The sequence below is a fragment of the Panthera pardus genome, unplaced genomic scaffold, assembly GCF_024362965.1.
Source record: "Panthera pardus isolate Hobbes unplaced genomic scaffold, ASM2436296v1 HiC_scaffold_8, whole genome shotgun sequence".
Classification (NCBI taxonomy): Eukaryota; Metazoa; Chordata; class Mammalia; order Carnivora; family Felidae; genus Panthera; species Panthera pardus.
The window spans coordinates 145,114,805-145,139,060 of NW_026527013.1; the positions used below are offsets into that span (position 1 = coordinate 145,114,805).

Here is a 24,256-nt window from a genome sequence, read left to right on the forward strand (position 1 = left end):
TTCTATTAAGTAGGTTCCGTTAGTCTCCCCATTTGAGAAAGCTGATGAAACCAAGGCATAGAAGTCAAGTGGAACTTGTCTAAGGTGCTAGTGAATGGCAGGGCAAAGACATGAATCCAATAATACTTGAGCTTCACACTCTGTACTCTTTTTTTTTTTTTTTTAATTTTTTTTTTTCAACGTTTTTTATTTATTTTTGGGACAGAGAGAGACAGAGCATGAACGGGGGAGGGGCAGAGAGAGAGGGAGACACAGAATCTGAAACAGGCTCCAGGCTCTGAGCCATCAGCACAGAGCCCAACGCGGGGCTGGAACCCACGGACCGTGAGATCGTGACCTGGCTGAAGTCGGATGCTTAACCGACTGCGCCACCCAGGCGCCCCATCACACTCTGTACTCTTAACCACCTCGCTATAGAAGTGGGGTCAATCCTTTAAGCAGGTATGAGGGGGAATGGAGAGGAGACTTTGTACACCCTTGTACACTTTGTGTCCAGTTCCATTCTAAGAAAAAATAACAACTCTAAATTGCTGCAAGCCACACTGGAAATTATAGATAGTACCCACTGTTGATTTTCAATAGATGTGCAGGATCTGTGCCGTCTGCCAAGAGCTTAGAGCGGTAGATGAAGGTCAAAACTGCCATCGCTGCCACATTTTCTTTGATTGGTCCAGACACCTAAACTAGTCTGTTAATTGAATAATATGACAAATATTTTTGTGAATAATAGTTTGTCACTAATATTTCCATAAAAATACACTTATTGTATTTCTGTGATGTTGATTTTGAGGTGTCTGGAATGTTAGACTTTTTATAGGTGCATCAGGCTGGCTCAGACGGTAGAGCATGCAACTCTTGATCTCGGGGTCCTGAGTTTAAGCCCCATGTTGGGTGTAGAGCTTATTAAAAATTAAAAAAAAAAAAAAAGAATAAGTAAGATACACTCAAATAGATACAGGGTTATATTTATATCTCCCACCTCCCTTTCTGTCTGTTACCCTCTTAACTTCTAAGTGTTACATTTCTCTCTTCATGACTCATATTATACTCTCTAACTTAGCCTTGTTTTAATGATTCATCAGACTCAAGATTTGAGTTCACCTTCCATCAGTGTGTGGAAACAAATCCTAGTGGAAATCTTACCGGAAAATGTCCTTAGAATCTACTTTATTGACAATATAAAATATCAATACATTTTGTTGTATTGACTTATACAAGTCAGTATAAAGTTTTGCTGCTTACCAGCACCCTATGAGTTATTTCTTTTTTTTATTAAAAAAAAATTTTTTTTTAACGTTTATTTATTTTTGAGACAGAGAGAGACAGAGCATGAACGGGGGAGGGTCAGAGAGAGAGGGAGACACAGAATCTGAAACAGGCTCCAGGCTCTGAGCCATCAGCACAGAGCCCAACGCGGGGCTGGAACTCCCGGACCATGAGATCATGACCTGAGCCGAAGTCGGACGCTCAACCGACTGAGCCACCCAGGCGCCCCCCTATGAGTTATTTCTGATGAGGGTACATATTTTCTTCCCTTTGTATCAATCCAGGCCTAGTAAACCATAGGAGGTATTTCAGGGCATTTAATTCTGGGAATGGGCTACCTAGGTGCTGGAAGACTGAAGGGGCAAAAAGTGGACATCGAGGTAATCCAGATACTAAGAACTACGGCTGGCAGCCACCACCCCTAGGGCTGGAGGAACAGAAGAGAAGACTCTCGGAGTTCAGAGGGGCCCCCACACAGCTGGTAGCTGGATCTCTGAGTGGGATGCCAGGCAGCTGGTGCTCACCCACCAGGGGAGAAGGGGCAGCTGGAGCTGGGAGATAGAGCTGCCCTCTTTGCTGGAACAACGTGGATAGGAATGAGAACTACAAGGAAATCCCCTCTCCCTCCCTCCTCCTAGTCCACACTTTTGCTTCCCCTTGGTAAAACCTAACAGGAAACTGGCAGGCAAGTCTGGTAAAGGTTGGCTGCTGACCCAGCCCAAAGCTGGGTAGACAGCACTTCAGCACAATAGAAGGGCTTGGGACTGAAAGACAAGAGATGAATAGCCATCACAGCCTTACGGGGAAACTACAGAAACCGTAATGCCTGGGTTTTGCTTTAGTAATTAAAATATGCAACCAATTATATACCCAAACATTTATTAAAGAGCAAATGATGACAGCTACTATTCATAGAGACTTGATGGACCCAAGTGCTGCCTTCAATGAGCTTACAGTATTAGTTTGACAATACTGCGAATACTCATCCGTAAGTCATTATGATGTCGTGTAGTGAGCTTTTTTTCTCACATATTATATAACAGCACTATTATTAACTGGATTCTTGGGCTGTTATTAATATTAATGAATATCTACAAATTTTGTCAACATATCAGAATGAAAAATACTATGTGATTGCAGTCATACAAAATTTTGTTACTTTCAGATGCTCCAAATTAAGAAGTTACTCTTACGCAAGGCAAGGTGATTTCTAAACTTGATCTGTGCTGTTCTCTTGATTCTTAGCATAAGATAAGAATTTGATTTTTCTAGTGACAATTTGCTATAGTCTGTCACTTAAATTTCAAAAGGCTCAGTTTGGAAGGCTATCTTCTAGTTATTTGTTTTAAAAGTTTATTTTGGGGCACCTGGGTGGCTCAGTCGGTTAAGCGGCCGACTTCGGCTCAGGTCATGATCTCACGGTCCGTGAGTTCAAGCCCCGCGTCGGGCTCTGTGCTGACAGCTCAGAGCCTGGAGCCTGTTGCAGATTCTGTGTCTCCCTCTCTCTGACCCTCCCCCGTTCATGCTCTGTCTCTCTCTGTCTCAAAAATAAATAAACGTTAAAAAAAAAAAATTAAAAAAAAAGTTTATTTTGGTAGAAGCCAAAGTATACACTCATGATAAAAAATCAAGTAGAAGGATTTATAATAAAAATCAATGGCCTTTGCCACACTCTTCCCTACCCCCTGAAAAGTCCTCCTTTTCAGAGATGATTGACCATTTTTATATCTCTATAAAATATATAAAATAGTTAAATTTTGTTTATGATATTGTCAAACAATAAGCACTCTGTAACTGTAAATAATATGTCAGTACCACTTCTTGGTTTATCAGATGTGGGCATTTTTGATTTCCTTCTGTATAAGGATTACCTCAGTGTTCCCTGTGCTCCCCTCTAGTTTTGTTGGTTACATCGTCATACTGAGTTCTTCCTTTCGCTCTTTTTTTTTTACCTTTATTTTTTTTTTTGAGAGCTAGAGTGAGACAAAGCGTGAGCGAGGGAGGGACAGAGAGGGAAAGAGACAGAATCTGAAGCAGGCTCCAGGGTCTGAGCAAGCAGTCAGCACAGAGCCTGATGCGGGGCTCGAACCTATGAACTGTGAGATCATGACCTGAGCCGAAGTCGGACACTCAACCGACTGAGCCACCCAGGAGCCCCTCTTTTTTTTTTTTTTTTTTTTTTTGATAGAGAGTGTGAATAGGGGGGAGGCACAGAGAGAGAGAGCGAGAGAGAGAGAGAGAGAGGGAAAGAAAGAAAGAGAGAATCTTAAGCAGACTCCACACTCAGCACAGATCCCGATGGGGGGCTTGATCCCACGACCCTGGGATCATGACCTGAGTTGAAATCAGGAGTCCCAACTGAGCCACTGAGGTGCCCCTTCCATTAGCTCTTAATACCTGACTCCCTCCCTGCCTGAAGATGGGATGTCAGTGCTCCTAGCCATTCCTCCACTCCCCCACCCCTTCTTCCTCATTTCTCTCAGTTTTATCTGTGCTTTTACATGGTCATGGTTCATAACCCTTCCATTCTATTTTGTACTATATTTAGTTTTCTGCATTTTTACCTATAGTTGGAGTCTGAAAATGGAAAACAATCAACTGCCTACATGACTGTGGCTTCATCTTTTCTCCCTCTTTGGAGAGCACAGTGGTGTGGGAGGATATTTTTTTCAAGTCCGGTATCACCAGTGGGCTTTTTGAAAGAGAATATTCCTAGGAAGATCAAATGGATTCTTCTTGTCTTAAGCTCCACTTATTACTCAGAATTAAGCTACATTTTACCCGTGCTGCTCTTTTCACCTTGACTTTCTTGTGCAGTTTTTTTTTTTCCTGCTGTGTTGAGATTTTGATCCATTACTTTACATTCCCCCAAGAATCAAATTCTACTGTTAACTTTAGGCTTTCTTGAGAAAGGCTCTTCTGTCGAGCGAAATTTCTATCCTAGTTATGGAGTTTAGATTCTGGACATGTCCGAGAATATAGGTTGAACCTCTTGGTTTTACTCTGCCTGGTTTGGACTGTGGACGCAGCCTGGCTCTGAGACTTTCCCTTCGGCAGTTCTTGGCAGTTTTTCTTTTGATATGATAATGCTATTGATTAGCCGAGTGGTTTCCTTTACGTTAAGTTATACCTCGATTGGATTTCCTGGCCTGCTCTTTATACTTTGATTTTTTTTAATATTCTACACTTAATCTTATCCATTGTGTGTGGATTAGATTAAATTGAACTCTGTTGGACGTGTCATCCAAATTCTGGTAGCTTCCTAGGCGTTATTGACTTCAACTACCAGGGTGCTTGGAGACAGGCAAATCCGTTTTTCTGGGCCTTTTTCATTACCTTTCAGTCTCGCCCTTCCTGGCCCAGAATGGCAAGAGCAGGAACTCCTCTGTACCAGACCACTCCTTCCCAACCCCATGATGATCCAGCTAAGAAAGAAAGAGGTTTTAGTAAACTTATTAAATGCAATGTTATTGTTTTGGGGAATGACTTTCTTGAGTGGAGTGTTGACTAATCTGCTGAACATCACTGGCCCCACATGTACCTTCATTTGGATGCGGTATCTAGAGTGACAAGTTGCTTTCACCTTGCTTCTCTCATCTGTTTGGAGGAGTCACTGTAGGTTCATCTACTAGCTCATCTACTAGTAGTAGTTCATCTACTAGCTCATCTAGTTCATCTACTAGTTCATCTACTTTTTTTTTTTTAAAAAAGAGTGCATTTTGTGCACTCTCATACAATTAGGCTGGAGTTGTGGGTTCTCTACTGTTTCCTTATGTCTAGGAGGACAGTATCTCAGTTGCCAGAGTTAGTATAATAAGGAAGGGCTTTTTAGATGCCCGACTCAAAATCTTGCACACAAGAAAACCATATTCTCAGAGCTGGATGTCTCATGTAAAGATAAAGAAATTGAGGCCCAGTCCTTGCAAGACTAGTCAGGTATTGAGTCAAGAAGGGTATGACCATAAAGGGTATGAGGAATTCTGATGTCATCATCATAATTAATATTGAGCATTTATGTGCCTGAGCATTGTGTTTTTCACTTTATCTGGATGATATCGTTTAACCTCATATGCTTTGAGGACAGGTACTATCGTTTTCTTTTCACTTAAAAACAAATGTTGAAATTGAGGCTTACGGGTTAAGTAACTTATCCCAAGGGTCCTGGATAATCTGATAATAGTCTGTGCTGTTTTTAAACATTCTTACTATCTGTTTTCATTTATTAGCATTTCCTATCAGTTTTGCTGTCTGCAGAATCTGACTCCGCATGGATGAAAGTTAAAATGGTTTACTAGAAATGATGACCTCCAGCAGTGTGTGTGTGTGTGTGTGTGTGTGTGTGTGTGTGTGTGCGCGCGCGCGCGCACGCGCCAGTCATATCTGGCTTTAAACATCCTATTTTATGTGTTATTTTATGAAAACATCGAAAGCATCATTTACAAGTATCCCTCTCTGGTTCAGAGAAGTCTGAAATACCTTTGCCTTTGCTTTTTACAGAGTGCTGAAAGAAATGGTTAGAGAGGCTGCAGGGTGGGATGGGGAGAGAGATGGAAAGTGATGAGGCACTGGGCACAAGTGACAGGCCTGTGAAACAGACTGCCGTATTGATTTATGCCGCGGACCGCATTCTGCAGGAAAGAATGGAAATCCATTACACCAAGTGCATGGTGGACAAATCCCTTTGAAAGGCAGTTAGATTGCCATCTAATCCCAAATCATTTAAAAACAATTTTGAAGAACCCAGAATTTAAAAATGACCTACGTAGTTTGTCTATCACTCTAGAACAGTGAAATGGATGGAAAAACAGTATTTTCATGGTGTTTTCCTCTCGTATATTGTGTTTAATTGTGCAACTTAAATAGTGTGTCCAAATTGCATTTTGGATATGTGCAAATCTGGGAGATAGGATATAGTCCCTTGAATATTCTGAAATGCACCAAACTTAGGATATGGAAGAAACCTTTCTGAAATGCACCAAACTTAGGATATGGAAGAAACCTTACTAGATAGCTTTCTTTTTTTTAATTTTTTTATTTATTTTTTTTAACGTTTATTTATTTTTGAGACAGAGAGAGACAGAGCATGAACAGGGGAGGGGCAGAGAGAGAGGGAGACACAGAATCCGAAACAGGCTCCAGGCTCTGAGCTGTCAGCACAGAGCCCGACGCGGGGCTCGAACTCACGGACCGTGAGATCATGACCTGAGCCGAAGTCGGCCGCTTAACTGACCGAGCCACCCAGGCGCCCCTAGATAGCTTTCTTTAAAGAAGAAGAAAAGAAGAAGAAGAAGGAAAAGTAGGAGGAGGAGGAGGGGGAGGAGGAGGAGAAGAGGAAGAAAAGAAAAAAATTATTTCAACATAATTTTAGATTTTTAGAAAAGTTGTAAAAATAGTATAAAGATCTCTCATTACCCACATTTCCCAAATGTTAACATTTTACCTTTTTTTAAAAAAAATTTTTTTCTCTTATTAAATACATGCTATTTTACCATGTATCTTCCAAAGCTCCATTTGAAGAAACAATCATGAAAGCATTATGCCACACAGAGATACAGGGCTGGGGAGATGACCTCAAGCAGAAAGAACGTGTGGAAAGAGGGGGGGTCAAATGATAATCAGTGATTCCTGACCTTTGTAGATTTGAGACATCATGTGGTTGTTTTATTTTGTAATTAAAGTGAATTTTATTTTGAAATAGAGAATACTCCTTGAGATAATTGAATAGTCCCAAAGTTAGGAATCAGAGTTAGAAGGATGAGTTGTTATATGTATAGTGGTGTGAGAGTGAGAGAAGGTAATAAAAAGAGCAAAAAAAAATTTTTTTTTGGACACAACACAAGAATATTAAACAGAAATCAAGAGCCTCTCTGAAAGGCGAAGATCTGGTCATCATCTACATGGAACCAGTTGACCTGAAGAACAAAGACATAACAAGATGGGGCTTAAGAAAGCTCTCTGGAGGGGTAAGGGTAGGGGTAGGCCTCTAGGGAAAAGAAAGAAAGCAATCACTCAGAGAAATCAAGGATCTCAGAAGTCTTCAAAGAAGGAAAAGGAGAGTTTTACAATAGAGTAGAATAAAAATGATAGAAGAATTTTACTTGAATAGATAAGTATATTCTTCTTACTTATAGCCATAAGGGTTATAGCTGTCTGGCTGCCTTTCTTTTTTTTACTGGTAAACTCTAGATATGTAGTGCTGTATTTATTCTGTTGCATGCTGGTTGAATTCCAGATTGGGGGTGGGTGGCTGGGTGGGTTATACAAGTAGAGATTAAACACTCAGCTTGTCAGTAAGCATCAAAATTTAAAATATATATACTCTTGACTGAGAAATTTTACCTTTAAGAATTTTTTTTATTAAAATTATTTTTAAATTTTAATTCCAGTATAGTTAACATGCAGTGTTATATTAGTTTCAGGTGTACAATATAGTGATTTCACAATTCCATACATCACTCAGTGACTCTTAATTCCCTTCATGTATTCCCCCCATCCCCCTGCCTTCTGGTAACCATCTGTTTGTTCTCTATAGTTAAGAGTCTGTTTCTTGGTTTGTCTCTTTTTTTCTTTGTTCGCTTGTTTTGTTTCTTAAATTCCACATATGGGTGAAATCATAGCATTTGTCTTTGACTGACTTATTTCAGAGTATTGTACTCTTTTTAAATATTTTTTTTAAGTTGATTTCTTTATTTTGAGAGAGAGACAGTATGAGCGGGGTGGGGGGGCAGAGAGAGGGGGAGAGAGAATCCCAAGCAGGTTCCGTGCTGTCAGTGCAGAGCCCGACGCAGGGCTTGATCCCACAAACCATGAGATCATGACCTGAACTGAAACCAAGAGTTGGACACTTCACCAACTGAGCCACTGAGGTGCCCCTGTATTCTTTTTTTTTTTTTTTTAAATCAATATGCAAAGTTTTTTTTTTTTTTAAGATAATAACGGCTAGTTTTATTGTTCTGCTCTATGATGTCATTCATTTATCCTTCACACAGTAGTTACACTGATGTCAGGGATGATTTTTTTTTTTTTTAATTGTGGAAAAATCTACATAACATAAAATGTACCCACCACCTTAACCACTTCGTAGTATACGGTTCAGTAGCGTCAAGTACGTTTATATTGCTGTGTAACCTCCAGAACTCTTTTCATCTTGCAAAACTGAAACTCTGTCCTGTGAGGCCGTCCCTCTGTTTTCCCTCCCCTCTCAACCCCTTGCAACCACCCTTCTGCTCTCTATGAATTTGACTGCTTCAGAGACCTCATATAAGTGGAATCCATCATACAGGATTTGTCCTTTTGGACCGGCTTATTTCCCTTAGCGTGTCTTCAAGTTCATCTGTGTGGTAGCATGTGGCAGAACTTCTTTTCTTTTTTAACCTTTCTTGAGGTATAATTGACACATAGAGGGGAGAGCGTAGTTTCCCCGTGTGCCCCCCTCCCCCCCACCCTGGCACAGCCTCCCCCAGTGCCAACATCCTCCATACCAGAGAGGTGCACTTGTTCTAACAGGTCAGCCTACACTGCCACACCATTATCATCCCGTAATTCACATTGTGGCTTACTGTTTGTGTTTTCGTTCTATGGGTTTGATAAATGCATAATGACATATTTTCTACCATTTATAGTATCATACGCAGTAGTTTTACCACCCTACAGAATTTGTGCTCCGCCTTTTGATTCTTTCTTCCCCCTCATCCCTGGCAACCACCGATTCTTTTACTGTCTCCATAGTTCTGCCTTTTCCAGACCTTTCATATAGTTGTAGTCATACAATATGTAGCCTTTTAACATTGACTTCTTTCACTTAGCTATGCATTTAAGGTTCCTCCATGTCTTTTCATAGCTTAATAGCTCATGTCTTTGTAATGCTGAATAATATTCCATTCTCTGGATGTTCCACAGTTGATTTATTCATTCTGTTGAATGGATATCCACCTACTGAAGGATATTTCAGTTACTTCCCAGGTATAACAATTATGAATATGCTGTAAACATCTCTTAACAGGTTTTTTTGGTTTTTTTTTTGTGGACAGAAGTTTGTAACTTCTTTGGTAAATACCAAAGACCACAATTACTGGATTGTGTGTTAAGAATATATTTAGTTTTGTTATAAACTTCCAAACGATCTCCCAAAGTGTCTATACCATTTTGCATTCCCCCCATTAATAAATAAGAATTGCTGTTGCTTCACATCCTAACCAGCATTTGGTAGTATTGGTGTTTTGGATTTTAGCCATTCCAGTAGATGTATATTATTATCTCACTGTTTTAATTTACAATTCCCTAATGACATGATCGGACATCTTTTCACATGCTTAATCTGCCATCTGTATAACTTTTTGGTGAGGTGTCTGTTCAGGTCTTTCGCCATTTTTTAATCAGGTGGTTCATTTTCTTATGGTTTAGTTTTAAGAGTTCTTTGTATATTTTGGAAAATAGTCCTTTATCCAATGACTTTTACAGATAAATTCTCCTAGTCTGTGACTCGTGTTCTCATTATCTTCGTAGAAAGTTCTTTTCATAGAGCAGAAATTTTTAATGATGTCCAGCGTCTCAATTATTTCTTTCATGGATCAAGCATTTGATGTTGTCTGTAAAAAGTCATCACCATAGCAAAGGTCACTTAACTTCTCTCCTATGTTATTTTCTAGGAGTCTTATAGTCTTCCATGTTAATTTAGGTCTATGATCCATTTTGAGTTAATTTTTGGAAGGGTGTAAAGTCTGTCGAGAGTCACTTTTGACATGTGATGCCCAGTTGTTCTAGCACCATTTGTTGAGGAGACTCTTTTGGCTCCGTTGTATTGCCTTTGCTTGTTTGTCAAAGATCAGTTGACTGTATTTATGGGGATCTATTTCTGGTGTCTCTATTCTGTTCCATTGATTTGTTTGTTCTTTCACTAATTCCACATTGCTTTGATTACTGTAGCTTTAATAAGTCTTGAAACAGAGTAGTATCAATCTTCCAGCTTTGTTCTTCTTCAGTGTCATGTTTGCTATTCTGGGTCTTTTACCTTTCCACATAAACTTGAGAGTCAGTTTTGATATTCATAAAATAACTTGCTGGGATTCCAGTTGGGATTGCATTGAATCCATGGGTCGATTTAGGACATCTTGACAGTATTGAATCTTCCTATCCATGAACATGGAATCTGTTTCTATTATTTAGTTCTTCTTTGATTTCCTTCATCAGAGTTTGTAGTTTTCCTCAAATAGATTGTGCCCATATTTGTTAGATATATACCTAAGTATTCTGGGTTTTGTTTATTGGTTTTTTTGGTTTTTTGTTCACCTGCTAATGTAAATGGCAATGTGTTTTAAATTCAAATTCTATTTGTTTATTGGTATATAGGAAAGCAATTGACTTTTGTATATGAACATATGTATGTTTGCTTCAAAAAAATTTTTAAGGATAACGCACTTCTTTAAGTTGAGGGGGAAGAGGGGACAGATTAAAATTGCCATAGAAGTACAAACCTTTATGTTACTACTTTATGGATTACTGCATCACGGGGAACCTGGGTGGCTGAGTCGGTTGAGTGTTGGACTCTTGATTTTAGCTCAGGTCATGATCTCACAGTTCGTGAGATAAAGCTTCATGTCAGGCCCTGTGCTGATAGTGCAGAGCCTGCTTGAGATTCTCTCTCTCTCCTTCTCTGCCCCTCCCCTGCTCTGTCTCTCTCTCTCTCTCTCTCAAAATAAATAAACTTAAAAAATTACTTTATCATATCAAGGTTTATAAGAAGCACAGTTTTATAAGCAGAAAGACCATTTTAAGTGATTTATTTTTGGGAAAAATAAAGCTTAACTTCCATTTGTCTGAAATACAAAGAAAATGTTAAGTATTCATTTACTTCCTGTTTTTTTTTAAGTTTATTTATTTTGAGAGGGAGAGAGAGCGAGAGAGAGTGCGCATGCGCACACACGCAAATGGGGGAGAGGCAGAGAGAGAGGGAGAGAGAATCCCAAGCAGGTGCCATGTTATCAGCACAAGCCCGACACGGGGCTTGATCCCACAAACCAAACCATGAGATGATGACCTGAGCTGAAATCAACAGTTGGATGCTTCACCAAATGAGCCACCCACATGCCCCACTTACTAAGTGTTTTTATGTCTACAATTTCAAATGCGAGTCATCAAGATCTTTAAAGTATCTTTTTATTGTTCTTTAAAGTATCTTTTTATTATTATATGTGATATCAAGAGTACTTACGGTTTTGTGACCTGAGGGATAAAATTAGCACAGTGAATTTCTATCAGAATGGTTTTACATCAGGGAAACATTCTACCATTTTTTAGGTCATATTTGAATGGTGCTTTCCATTTCCTACGACTTGGTGTGGTGAGGTATGTAGTGAAATTGTAGCCTTCCTCTGCTCTTGAGGAAAATATTGCTTAGTATAAGCATTGTGTTATATTACACACTGAATTCTGTTCTTTGCCTTTTCTTCTGACAGTAAATCTTCATGGAGGAACACGGAGTGACCCAAACTGAACACATGGCTACCATAGAAGCCCATGCAGTTGCCCAACAAGTACAGCAGGTCCATGTGGCCACCTACACTGAGCACAGTATGCTGAGTGCTGATGAAGACTCTCCTTCTTCTCCTGAGGACACCTCTTACGATGATTCAGACATACTCAACTCCACAGCGGCTGATGAGGTCACCGCTCATCTGGCTGCTGCAGGTAATGTTGTTTGGATCAGATGCTCTTTAGTTTTCGCTTACCTCTGGTATTGTGCATATCTGAAAGGGCCTAGGATGCAGGCACTCTCACATACGTCTCCATATCATACCTTCATGATTTTTTCTTTTAAACCTTGCATTTACAACTTGTGCTTGTGTTATACTGAGACTGAAGCTTTAGAATCATATACTATTAACGATATGACTGTTTTTGTTTTTTCATCCATTCCAGCAATCTTTTGACTTTTTAACTAAAGCACTTAGTCCATTTACATTGAATGTAGTCACTGGTATATTTCGATTTAAATTTACCATGTTTATTGTATGCTTTCTCTTCATCCCACTTATTCTTTGTTTATATTTTCTTCATGTTTTGGAGGGACTGGAAAATTTTTAATTTTTTTTCTTGTCAGTTTGGAAGTTATACATATTTTTATGATGAGTGGTACCCCTAGAAATTATAATACATCTTTAACTTATTTCGAAGTCTTCTGTAACTGGTACTTTTGTCCTCTTAGGGATAATGCAATTTTCTTGGAACACTCGGATTTTATTCCCCTGATCCTGACCTATATGCTCTTGTTGTTCTGTGTATTGATTCTTTGTATATTTTAAGCCACACAAGACATTATTTTTTGTTTTATCCATTGTTAGTGTTCGTTTTTAAAAAATTTTTAAGGTTTTATTTATTTGAGAGAGAGACAGAGATAGACTATGAGTGGGGGAGGGACAGAGAGAGAGGGAAACACAGAATCTGAAGCAGGCTTCTGGCTCTGAGCTGTCAGCACAGAGCCCGACATGGGGCTCGAACTCATGGACCGTGAGATCATGACCTGAGCCGAAGTTGGAAGTTTAACCAACTGAGCCACCCAGGCGCCCCAATGTTCACTTTTTCCTTTATATCCAACTTGCCTTCTGAGAATTTTTCTTCTACTTAAAGATACCATTTAATATTTCCTTCATCGTGGAAGTCTCTCAGTTTTATTTATTTATTTATTTATTTATTTATTTACTTATTATTATTATTTTTTTTTAACGTTTATTTATTTTTGAGACAGACAGAGACAGAGCATGAACAGGGGAGGGGCAGAGAGAGAGGGAGACACAGAATGTGAAACAGGCTCCAGGCTCTGAGCTGTCAGCACAGAGCCTGACGCAGGGCTTGAACTCATGGACCGTGAGATCATGACCTGAGCCGAAGCCAGATGCCTAACCGACTGAGCCACCCAGGCGCCCCTCTCAGTTTTTATTTGTCTGAGAATGTTCTTATTTAACCTTCAGTCTCGAAGGATGTTCTTACTGGGTATAGAATTCTAGGTTGGTACTTATCCCCCCCCCCCCCATATTTAAGAAACTGTTTCCACTGTCCTGGCTTCCATCCTTGCTTTTTGGAATTCAACTTCTTTATTCTAACAGCTGCTCCTTTGAAGGTTATCTCCCACACAGACCCCACCTCCCACTGTTCTTAAGATCTTCTCTGTCTTTTGTTTTGTTTTGTTTTGGTTTTCGTGTGTTCAGTTTTTGTGCTATATCTGGCTCTGGACTTCTCATTTAATTGTTTAGGATTCTTTGAACATTTTGAATCTGTGTATTGATGTCTTTCATCAGTTCCAGAAAATCTTAGTCACTATAGAGTTTGCTTCAAGTTTTGCCTTTGCTCCATTCCATCTCTTCCTTCTATGACTCCAATTAAATATGTTAGTTTTTCTCATCGAGTCCTTTATGTCTCTCACCTTCTATTCTGTATTACTATCATTTTGTCTCTTTATGCTTCAGTCTGTGGACTGAGTTTCTTCAAACTCTCTTCCAGTTTATTAATTTTTCTCTTCAACTGTGTCTAAGGTGCTTTTAAATCTGTCCACTGAGATCACTGAGAAAGCTAATTTTAGTAATATAGTTTTTTTTCTTGTTTTAGAATTTCTAGTACGTTTTTTTCTCCCCAAATTTGTACTATTATAGTTTCTAGTTGTAGTAGAAAAAAAAGTTTTTTTATTCTCTGTGAGTGAAGTAAGCATCATGATTTTATAGTATATTTGGTAATTCTACTCTCTGAAGTGCCCGTGAGTCTTTTTCTGTTATATGTTGTTAGTGCTATTTCTTGTTTACATTAGTTTTTCTCTTTATGTATTGGTTATATTTAAATGAATGCCGGATGGTGTGTTTGGAAATTTACTTTTAGAAATAATTTGGGGTCTAGAATAATATTATTGTCCTCTAGAGAGGATTTTTCTTTGCTTCTGCCAGATGCCTGAGGACACTAGAAATCCTGGATTATCTTAATCCAATTTAAGGTTTTGAGATGTTCTGGGCCACTAAATGACTTAAAGCTGGGCTATATTTTGTGCCATTCTCTTTGCTATTTACATTGCATGTTAAGCACTATGTGGAAGACTCCATGTAAGCCATGCCTGGATGGGTTTGACACTGTATAAGGAACATTGATCTTATAAGATATTTAGGGAAAGCTGAACAGTAAATCAATTATCGGGAATAGCCAACATATTTCATCTTTTTAGTATTTGCTATGTTTAAAGAGAAGAAGACAAGTGTAATGAAAAACGATCTAATTACCATCAGTTATTATCCACTGTGTATTTCTGGAATTGTGATTTTAAAATAAAACTTAGTGGCAGGAACACATGAAATGTTTGCAAAATATATTTTTGAAATTTTTATACTTCCCAGAAGAGGGCATCCTAACATAATGAATCCAGGTCAACTTCTTTCCTAGGAAGGAAGATGCTTTTGAGACAGAGTTTTGCTACATTACTGTATGTGCTGAATTGTCATAGTGTTAAAATTAGGAAAGGAGTCTAATCTAACACTTTCATGTGGCAAATGTGGAAACTGAGGCCTAGCTAGTAGAGATGATATACCATTTAACCATTCAGCAGTTATTGAGGAATTACTGTATACTCTCTGTCACTATGTATAGCTGCTACAAACAAGACAGGCAGGAGCTTGCTCTTACAGTAGCTTACAGACCAGTGGTGGAGAGAAGCGTACAAATAATAAAGTAAAATAAAAAGCACTGAGGACTCTGGAGGAAATAATGAAGTAAGGTGAACGGAGAGGGAAGGGAAGCAGGTTGCTGCTTTTCTAATCCTATTCTTTTCTCTCCCTCCACTGAGGTAACCGCTATTCTAAATTTGATCTTTCTCATTCTCATGCATTTCTTTTATACTTCTGCTGTACACCTATGTATCAATAAATAATACTGAACCTGGTTTGACATGTGTTAAATTTTATATAAATGATATCATTTCTTTTTTTTTTTTAATTATTATTATTTTTTTTAACGTTTTATTTATTTTTGAGACAGGGAGAGACAGAGCATGAACAGGGGAGGGTCAGAGAGAGGGAGACACAGAATCTGAAACAGGCTCCAGGCCCTGAGCGGTCAGCACAGAGCCCGACGCGGGGCTCGAACTCACGGACCGCGAGATCATGACCTGAGCCGAAGTCGGCCGCTTAACCGACTGAGCCACCCAGGCGCCCCTAAATGATACCATTTCTAATCCTCTCTCTGTGTAACATTGTTTATTCAGTTTTTTTTTTTTTTTTGAGATTCTATTCATATTGATAATGTGGCAGTTTTATTTTAACTGTTATTTGGTATTCCATTCATCATCTAAATACGTCATATATCATTATAACATTTAGGTTGTATAAGTTTTTGCTATTACAATAGCTGCAAATGAAAATTATTTTGTGTTTTCTTGTACAAATTGTGAGAGTTTCTTTTGGCATTGGTTTTCAAACTCTCGACAGTTCCCACAGTGATACATTTTACATTGTGATCTAGGAGAAATGAATGCACATATAACTGAGTAAGTTTCTCATGGAGTAACACCCCTCTGCAAGTGACATGCTCTCTGATATGTTCTAGAATCTTTCACTTCATTCCATTTTATTTTAAAAAACACAAAATACAAAAAAAAAAACAAACAAAAAACCGAAATTACTCATGAACCACCAAAGAACAGAAACCTGCAGTTTGAAAACAATGCTGAAGGGTATACCCAAGAGGAGAATTAGAGGGCAAAGATGGGCACAGTTTCAGCTTTACTAAATGTTCCAAATGTCTTTCCGGATCGTTGTATGAACTTACATTCCCACAAACAATGTGCCTTTTGCTTCCAATCCATACCAGATTTGGTATTGCCAATCGTTTTTTGGTTTTGCCAGTTGGATGAATATGAAATATCTCGCTGTTGGTTGAATTTACTTGTGTCTGAGCAAGAGGCTCCAGACAGTGTAGAAAGACAAGATAGAGCACCATTTCAGATCTTTTTTGACTATTCACTTTTCTTCTTGTGCACATTTCCTATTTATGCCTTTGTCCATTTGGGTTAACGTTTTTTTTTCCTATTGATTTGTAAGAGTTATTGACATAAATTTAATACTGTTCTTCTCTTGATAATATGCATTGCATTTATTATCTTCTCCCAATTTGTTGACCACCCCTTTCCCTCAGTTTTTATTATTTCTTTTTGTCCATAAAGGTTTTAATTTATATTATTGTGAAATTTATCAGCTTATCCTTTTGGAGTCTTATTTAAGGAATTCTTAACCCTGAGTTTATAAATGCTCTACAACAGTGTATTATGGAAGTTATGAAGATTTTTACTATGTTGGGTTTTTAAAAATTTTTTTCTGATGTTTATTTTTGAGGGGGGTGAGAGAGAGCACGCACGTGCACGCACACAAGACGGGGAGGGGCAGAGAGAGGGGTACACACAGAATGTGAAGCAGTATCCAAGCTCAGAACTGTCAGCCCAGAGCCTGATGCAGGGCTTGAAACCACGAACCATGAGATCATGACCTGAGCCAAAATCAAGAGACATTCAACTGACTGAGCCATCCAGGCACCCCTGTCCCAGTACCCTTTTTTTTTTTTTTTTTAAATCTTTTAAAATGTTTATTTATTTTTGAGAGAGGGACAGTGTGTTAGCAGGGGAGGAGCAGAGAGAGGGAGACACAGAATCCGCAGCAGGTGCCAGGCTCTGAGCTGTCAGCACAGAGCCCGGTGCGGGGCTCAAACCCATGAACCACGAGATCATGACCTGAGCTGAAGTCAGACGCTTAGCCGACTGAGCCACGCAGGTACACCCCAGTACCATATTTTTAATCATTCATCCTTTTCCCACTTTGGTCTTCTGACACAAGATGTGTGTGAACTCTTCATTAAGTTGCATTGGTTTATTTGTCTAGCCTTCAGGCAGTTCTACACTGTCTTAATGACTATTGCTTTATAGTAACTACTTTATAGTAACTACTGATATTTGATAGGAGTGCACCTTTTAAAATTCTTAAAATTCTTCACAGTTATTCTGGCCGTTCTTGGCCTTTTGCATTTCCATTTAAATTTTAAGATCAATTTATCAATTTCCACAAAAACCCATACTGGGACTTTTATTTGAATTATATTGAATTCATAAATTAATTAAGCATCTTTATTCTTAATAGCCTAAAACTTGAAATTCCCTGAGTGTCTATCAGTAGGGTAATGGATTAACTATGACTTATTCATACTATGGAATATTACTCATCAATAAAAAGGAACAAACTACTAATACATATAACAGTGTGGATGAACCTCAAAGACATTATTCTAAGTGAAAGAAACCTTACACAAAAAAGTATATTCTGTATGATTTCTATTTATTTGAAGTTCTAGAATAGGCAGAATTAATATAGGATGATAAAAATCAGAATTGTAGGTACTTTTTGGGAGATTGGATAGGAACTGACTGGGAGGGGACATAAGAGAACTTTGTGTAGCAGTGGTATTATATATCTTGATAGATTAGTTATCATAGGTGTGTACATTTTTCAGAATTGATTGAAGTTACACTTAAGATTTTTACATTGCAGTATATGTAAATTTTACCTCAAAAGAAAAAATTATAAACAAATATAGAACTCTAGCCCATGATTTTCCTACTGAATACTTAGGAGAACCATACATGCATCAGAATTTAAAAAATGATATGGGTAGAAAGATGGATGGGGGCACCTGGCTGTCTCATGCTCAGTCAGTAGAGCATGCAACTCTTGATCTGGAGGCTTGTGAGTTCAAGCCCCATGTTGGGTGTAGAGATTACTTAAAAATAAAACAGTCTTTAAAAAACTTTAAAAAAAAAGATGGATAGATGCAGATAGTAAAATATTAATAGTAGAGTGTAAGTGGAAGATATATGAATATTTGCCATAAAAATCTTTCAACTTTGCTCTGTATTTGAAAGTTTTAGTAATAAAATGTTGGACTCCTACAACTCAATAGAATAAAAACAAATAACCTGATTAAAAAATGGACAGGGGCACCTGGGTGGCTCAGTTGGTTAAACAACCAACTTCAGCTCAGGTCATGATCTTACAGTTTGTGAGTTTGAGCCCCGTGTCGGGCTCTGGGCTGACAGCTCTGAGCCTGGAGCCTACTTCAGATTCTGTGTCTCCCCCTCTCTCTACCCCTCCCCTGTTCACGCTCTGTGTCTCTCTGTCTCTCAATAATAAAACGTTAAAAAAAATTTTTTTTAAATGGACAAAGGAGTGAAATAGACATCTCTCTAAAGAAGATGTACAAATGGTCAACAGGCCCATGAAAAGATGCTCAACATTACTAATCATCAAGGAGATGCAAATTGAAACCACATGAGATGTTACCTAACACCTGTAAGGATGGCTCTTATAAAAAAAGGCGGGGGGGGGGGGTGGGCTGGGTGGCTCAGTCAGTTAAGCATTTGACTCTTGATTTTGGCTCAGGACATGATCTCATGGTTCATGAGATTAAGTCCCCCATTGGGCTCTGTGCTGTCAACACAGATATTCTCTCTCTCTCTCTCTCTCCCCCTCCCCCTCTCTCTCTTATGCTGTCATAAATAAGCATTTAAAAAAAACAACAAAAAACAGAAGATAAATATTAGCAAGGATATGGAGAAATTGGAACCTTGTATGCTGTTGGTGGGAATGTAAAATGGTACAGCCTCTGTGGAAAACAGTATGAAGTTTCTGCAAAAAATTAAAAATAGAACTGCCCTATGATCCAGCAGTTCCACCTCTGGATATCTATTTGGAAGAATTGAAATTAGGACCTCGTAGAGTTATTTGCATTCCCATGTTCATTATTCACAATAGCTAAGTTGTGGAAGCAGTTCAGATGTTCACTGATAGATGAATGGCTAAAGAAAATGCGTATATCTGGAAGGGGATATCTTTTTAAATGTTTTTTTTTTTATTTTTTTTAATTTTGAAAGAGAGAGTGTGTGTGCAAACAGGTGAGGGAGGGAGGGAGGGAGGGAAGAAGGGAGAGGGAGAGAGAGAGAATATCCCAAGCAGGTTCCGTGCTGTCAGAGCACAGCCGGCAGGGGGCTTGGTCTCATGAACTGTAAGATCATAACCTGAGCCAAAATCAAGACTTACGCTTAACCTACTGAACCACCCAGGAGCTCCTGTATAGAATGGAATATTATCCAACCGTTAAAAGGAAGGAAATCCTGCCATATGGCAACAACATGGGTGAACCTTGAGGGCATTATGCTGAGTGAGATAAGCCAGTTACAGAAGAACAGATCCTGCGTGATTTCACTTATATGAGGTATTAGTCAAACTTGCAGGAACGGGTACAATGGTAGTTGCCAGGGACGGGGGTGTGGAAATGAAGAGTTGTTCTTCAACAGGTGTAAAGTTTCAATTATGCAGGATGAATAAATTCTAGAAATCTGGCGTACAAAATAGTGCCTATCTTATACACTTAAAATTTTAATATGGTAGATTAAAAAAATAAAATTAAAAAAAGGAAGAGCATCAGAGAAGGAATAAATGAAGATAAAATTTTTAAAAAGTTAATATGGTAGGTCTCATGTTTAGTGTTCTTATCACAATTAAAAAAAATAAAATGCTGGATAAATTCATCAGTAAGATTTTTTCATCTATCAGCTGTTTATGTTGGAAAAGAAGGTAAAAAGGATGAATTTATTTTTTGACTTGCTCTGGGGCTGTTTAGAGGAATTTATTTAAGTCAGACTGATTATACTACTAAATAACATGTAGAGAGATTTATCTAGATTTTCAGGGAGGCTTATTTAAATACTTTTTAATGTTTATTTTTGAGAGAAGGACAGACAGACAGAATGTGAGGAGGGGAGGGGCAGAGAGAGAGGGAGACACAGAATCTGAAGCAGGCTCCAGGCTCTGAGCTGTCGCACAGAGCCTGACGCAGGGCTCAGGCTCATGAACCGTGAGATCATGACCTGAGCTGAAGTCAGGTGCTTAACTAACAGCCACCCAGGCACCCCCAGGGAGGCTTATTTTAATTGAGCCACTTAGAACATATATAACACATATGCCAGTATAAATGTGAGTAAATATAATTTTCATTTTAGCTTTTTATAGGGTTTACAAAAAAAGATAAAAGTGGATCATCTGCTTAAAAAAAGAAAAAAAAATGGAATGTCCTTGATATATTGAGGTCCCATGGATCAGAGACTCCAATAATTCCTTAGGGCCTACGCTTCATTTTAATCTCAGGGCAAGCCAGACCAACTTTTATTAACATGCTTTCCTTAAGAGTGGCATGGTTGTCATCTCTTTCCTGCCAGCGTCAGGTTTTTTGTGATCAACAACTCCATTTTAGGCACATTTCTCAGATATGTAAGGAAAGAATATCCAATTAAGATAATTTTCTTCCAGATATTCCTCGTACAGGTGTTGTTACTGTTTGAGATCCAAGTATGAATGACTGTCTCTGACTTCTTTAACTTGGGGTAATGGAAGGAGGGGCACAGGGATGGCAGTGAGATTTGAAATCTGTGACTTTGTTTTCTTTTGGCAAGCTCTTCCTCTCAGTGCTGCAGTTTCATCTGGCACCTCTGAGAATATTGCCTCAACAGTATGGGCATGCTGGCAACCAAAACATGATGTAAAATTTAGCTAGTGTATGGTCGGGAGGTGTTTAAGCCCATCACTTTTTTAGATTCATTGTAAGTTTTATTGGTAAGTGAAAATATGACTCATGTTGCACAGTAATGAAGTATGTTGATCATATCAGGAACATTCTGTATTGAGAAGACATTAGATAAGTGCTGCCTTTTTTGTACCTCTGTTTTCTGTCTTGTACAGTTCACAGGCTCTGCCTGATGTCGCGCATACGTTGTTATTTCAGGTCCCGTGGGAATGGCTGCTGCTGCTGCTGTGGCAACAGGAAAGAAACGGAAACGGCCTCATGTGTTTGAGTCTAATCCATCTATCCGGAAGAGACAGCAAACACGTTTGCTTCGGTGAGGGCTCCCTTAGCCATATCGTTGCTGTTCCTCAAACGCTTCGTGGTGCGGATGACAGTTAGAACATATGTTATTTGGTGCATTGAGGATACCGAGTTAGATCCCTCGATGGCAGAGTTAGACTTCCGAGTACTCCTATGGAATTAAATAAATGAAACTAGAAATGATGAACAGATGTATAATATCGCTTCGGTTCATTCAGAGAAAATTTTTATGCCGGCTCTGTGCCAGACATTGTTCTAGGCCTTGGGAATAGAACAGTGAACACAACAGATTCCCTTAAAGAGCTCTTATTCTAGTGGGGGGGGGGGGGGGGAAGAAAAATGTCAAATGAAGGTAGATACTTTGGGAAAAAATAAAGTGGAGTAAGGAAAATAGAAAGGTTGGGGCTTGGGGATATAGAGTGGTTTATTTTACAGGGGTGGTCTGGGAAGTCTTCTTTGACAGGCAAACTTTGAACAGAGATCTGAAGTAAGTGCAAGGGCGTTGTTGATGTCTAGGGAAAGAGCTTTTCAGACAGAGGGAATAGCAAGAACAAAGTTTCTGAAGTAGGATGGAACATGGTTGTCATGTTTGGGGAACAGTCAGGGAGAGAATGAGAGGAGATTGAGTCAGAGTAGTAGTATATATGATAAAGGGCGCCTGGGTGGCTCAGTTGGTTGAGTGTCTGACTCTGGATTTCAGCTCAGGTCATGATCTCTGGGTCGTGAGATCGAGCTCTGTATTGGCTCCCGTGCTGGGTTTGGAGTCTGCTTAAGATTTTCTTTCCCCCTGCCTCTCCCACTCACCCTCACTCTATGTCTCTTAAAAAAAAAAAAAAAAAAAGTAGTAGAGAGCCATGTCATGGGGTCTTTGGTCCAGTATAAGGGCTTTGACTCTTGTTCTGAGTAAGATGGGCATTCAGTGAAAGCTTTTTTTTTTTTTTTTTTTAAGTTTATTTCTTTATTTTGAGGGGAGGGGGGGAAGAGGCAGAGAAAGAGGGAAAGAGAGAGAATTCTAAGCAAGCTCCATACTGTCAATACGGAGCCCAGTGTGGGGCTCGAACTCACAAACTGAGATCATGGCCTGAGGCAAAATCAAGTCAGATGCCTAACTGACTGAGCCACCCAGGTGCCCCAAGAAGTCAGTGAAGGCTTTTGACCAAAGCAGTGATATGGTCTGATTCATATATATATATATTTTTTAATATTTATTTATTTTGAGAGAGAGAGAGAGAGAGAGAGAGTGCTAGTTGGGGGAAGGGCAGAAGAAGAGGGGGAAAGAGAGTATGGGGAGGGGGTGTGGCAGAGGGGTGCAGGAAGAGAGAGAGAATCCCAAGCAGGCTCCGAGCTGTCAGCGCAGAGCCTGACAGGGCGGTAGATCTCATAAACTGTGAGATCATGACCTGAGCCAAAATCAAGAGTAGGACACTTCACTGAGTCACCCAGACGCCCCCTAATGTATATTTTAAAAGGATCCCTTGGGCTGCCATGTTGAGAATAGAATTTGGGTGTATAAGAAAGGAAGCAGGGTGAGTAATTAGGAGGTTATTGTAGTGATCCAGGACAGAAATTATAGTGTCTTAAAACTAATAGAGCAGGGCGCCTGGGTGGCTCATTTGGTTAAGTGACTGACTTTGGCTTACGTCTCACAGTTTGTGAGTTTCATTAAGCGTGGAGATGATATGATAAAGTCTACAAGAATACCTCTCAACAGTAATCTTTATTATTATAAGTAGCAGTAAGAGAAAACCCCTTTGGTGGTTCCGGAAGAATTATACTCTCCATGTTCAACATTGTGTCACGTCTGTATCCTGAAGCAAACTTGTGGCCAACCCGTATATCAGTGGGCTAGTCATTGGTCTTTAGGACAGAGGTATGCACATATTTTAAATGAATGAGCTATCCAACCTCACGCTCCCCTTTTCACATTTCACATAAAACAAAACAAAACACCTGTATCTAATCAGAATACATTGTCAAAGTAAGTTTTGTTTCTGTGTCACCATAATTTCCTTTAACTGTTTTTATTCTTTTTTCGTTCTCTGATTCAGGAAACTCCGAGCCACGTTGGATGAATATACTACTCGAGTGGGACAGCAAGCTATTGTCCTCTGTATCTCACCCTCCAAACCCAACCCTGTCTTTAAAGTGTTTGGTGCAGCACCTTTGGAGAATGTGGTAAGAAGACTCAGCTGTGTTCTCAGATACTCTTTGCTTTCTGTGGGTTGTTGTTCATTCTTTTGATCCTCTGTCTAGTACAATAGCTATTACTCCTATCCTCCCCTCATCCAGGGGTGGGAGTGGGACCCATTTTCAAGCTACTTTATGTAGATCAAAATAAAAAGGATTATTTCTGTTTCTTTCTTTCTTTCTTTCTTTCTTTCTTTCTTTCTTTCTTTCTTTCTTTTTTTTAATTTTTTTCTTTTAAAGTAATCTCTATACCCAACACAGGGCTTGAACTCACAACCTCAAGATTAAGAGTCACATATTCCACCAGCTGAATCAGCCAGGAGCCTTTATTTCTGTTTCTACTTATTATAACCACATATTCTACCCTATTAGATATCCTATCTGATAGATACGTTGCTATCTATCAGACGCAAGGGGGGAAAGTGGTATTATGTTTGTTAAGAAACCCATGCAGATTTTGTAAGAAAGTTACTGATTTATGTCAGAAACAAAGTGGGAAATAATTCCACAATACAAATTTCATGAGACAAACCTCAGGAAGCATTTTACTGGTTGTCCGTATTTGAGTTGCCTATTTAAATCTCTTGCATTTCTTCAAAGAAATCGATTTAGTACTCTGCTTCAGTTTAGAAATAGAGTTGAATATTTTGATTGCCTAACTATCCATAGCTAAGTTGATAAAGATATTTCACCCTTGCATACTTATGCTATGTGAACTGCTTTTTCTCTGGCCAAAATAACTTAGAATAATGGTCTGTCCAGATTTAAATTATATTTTGTTTTTATTAGGATAACATTTATTAGCTAAAGAGACATTCGTTAGATTTCTCCCATATAAAATACAGATATTTTA

General features: G+C 38.9%; 1 protein-coding gene across 7 annotated transcripts in view; it reads left to right on the forward strand.

Annotated features, from left to right (window-relative positions):
• Positions 1-24,256, forward strand: part of NRF1 (nuclear respiratory factor 1) — a 147,233-nt gene that overhangs the window by 38,824 nt on the left and 84,153 nt on the right. For all 7 annotated transcript variants that reach the window (XM_019452723.2, XM_019452724.2, XM_019452727.2 and 4 more), the window contains exons 2-4: positions 11,721-11,952; positions 21,115-21,229; positions 23,265-23,391. In XM_019452723.2, coding sequence (XP_019308268.1) covers positions 11,730-11,952; positions 21,115-21,229; positions 23,265-23,391 — 465 coding nt within the window. In that variant the 5' untranslated portion in view covers positions 11,721-11,729. The remainder of the gene's footprint in view (positions 1-11,720; positions 11,953-21,114; positions 21,230-23,264; positions 23,392-24,256) is intronic.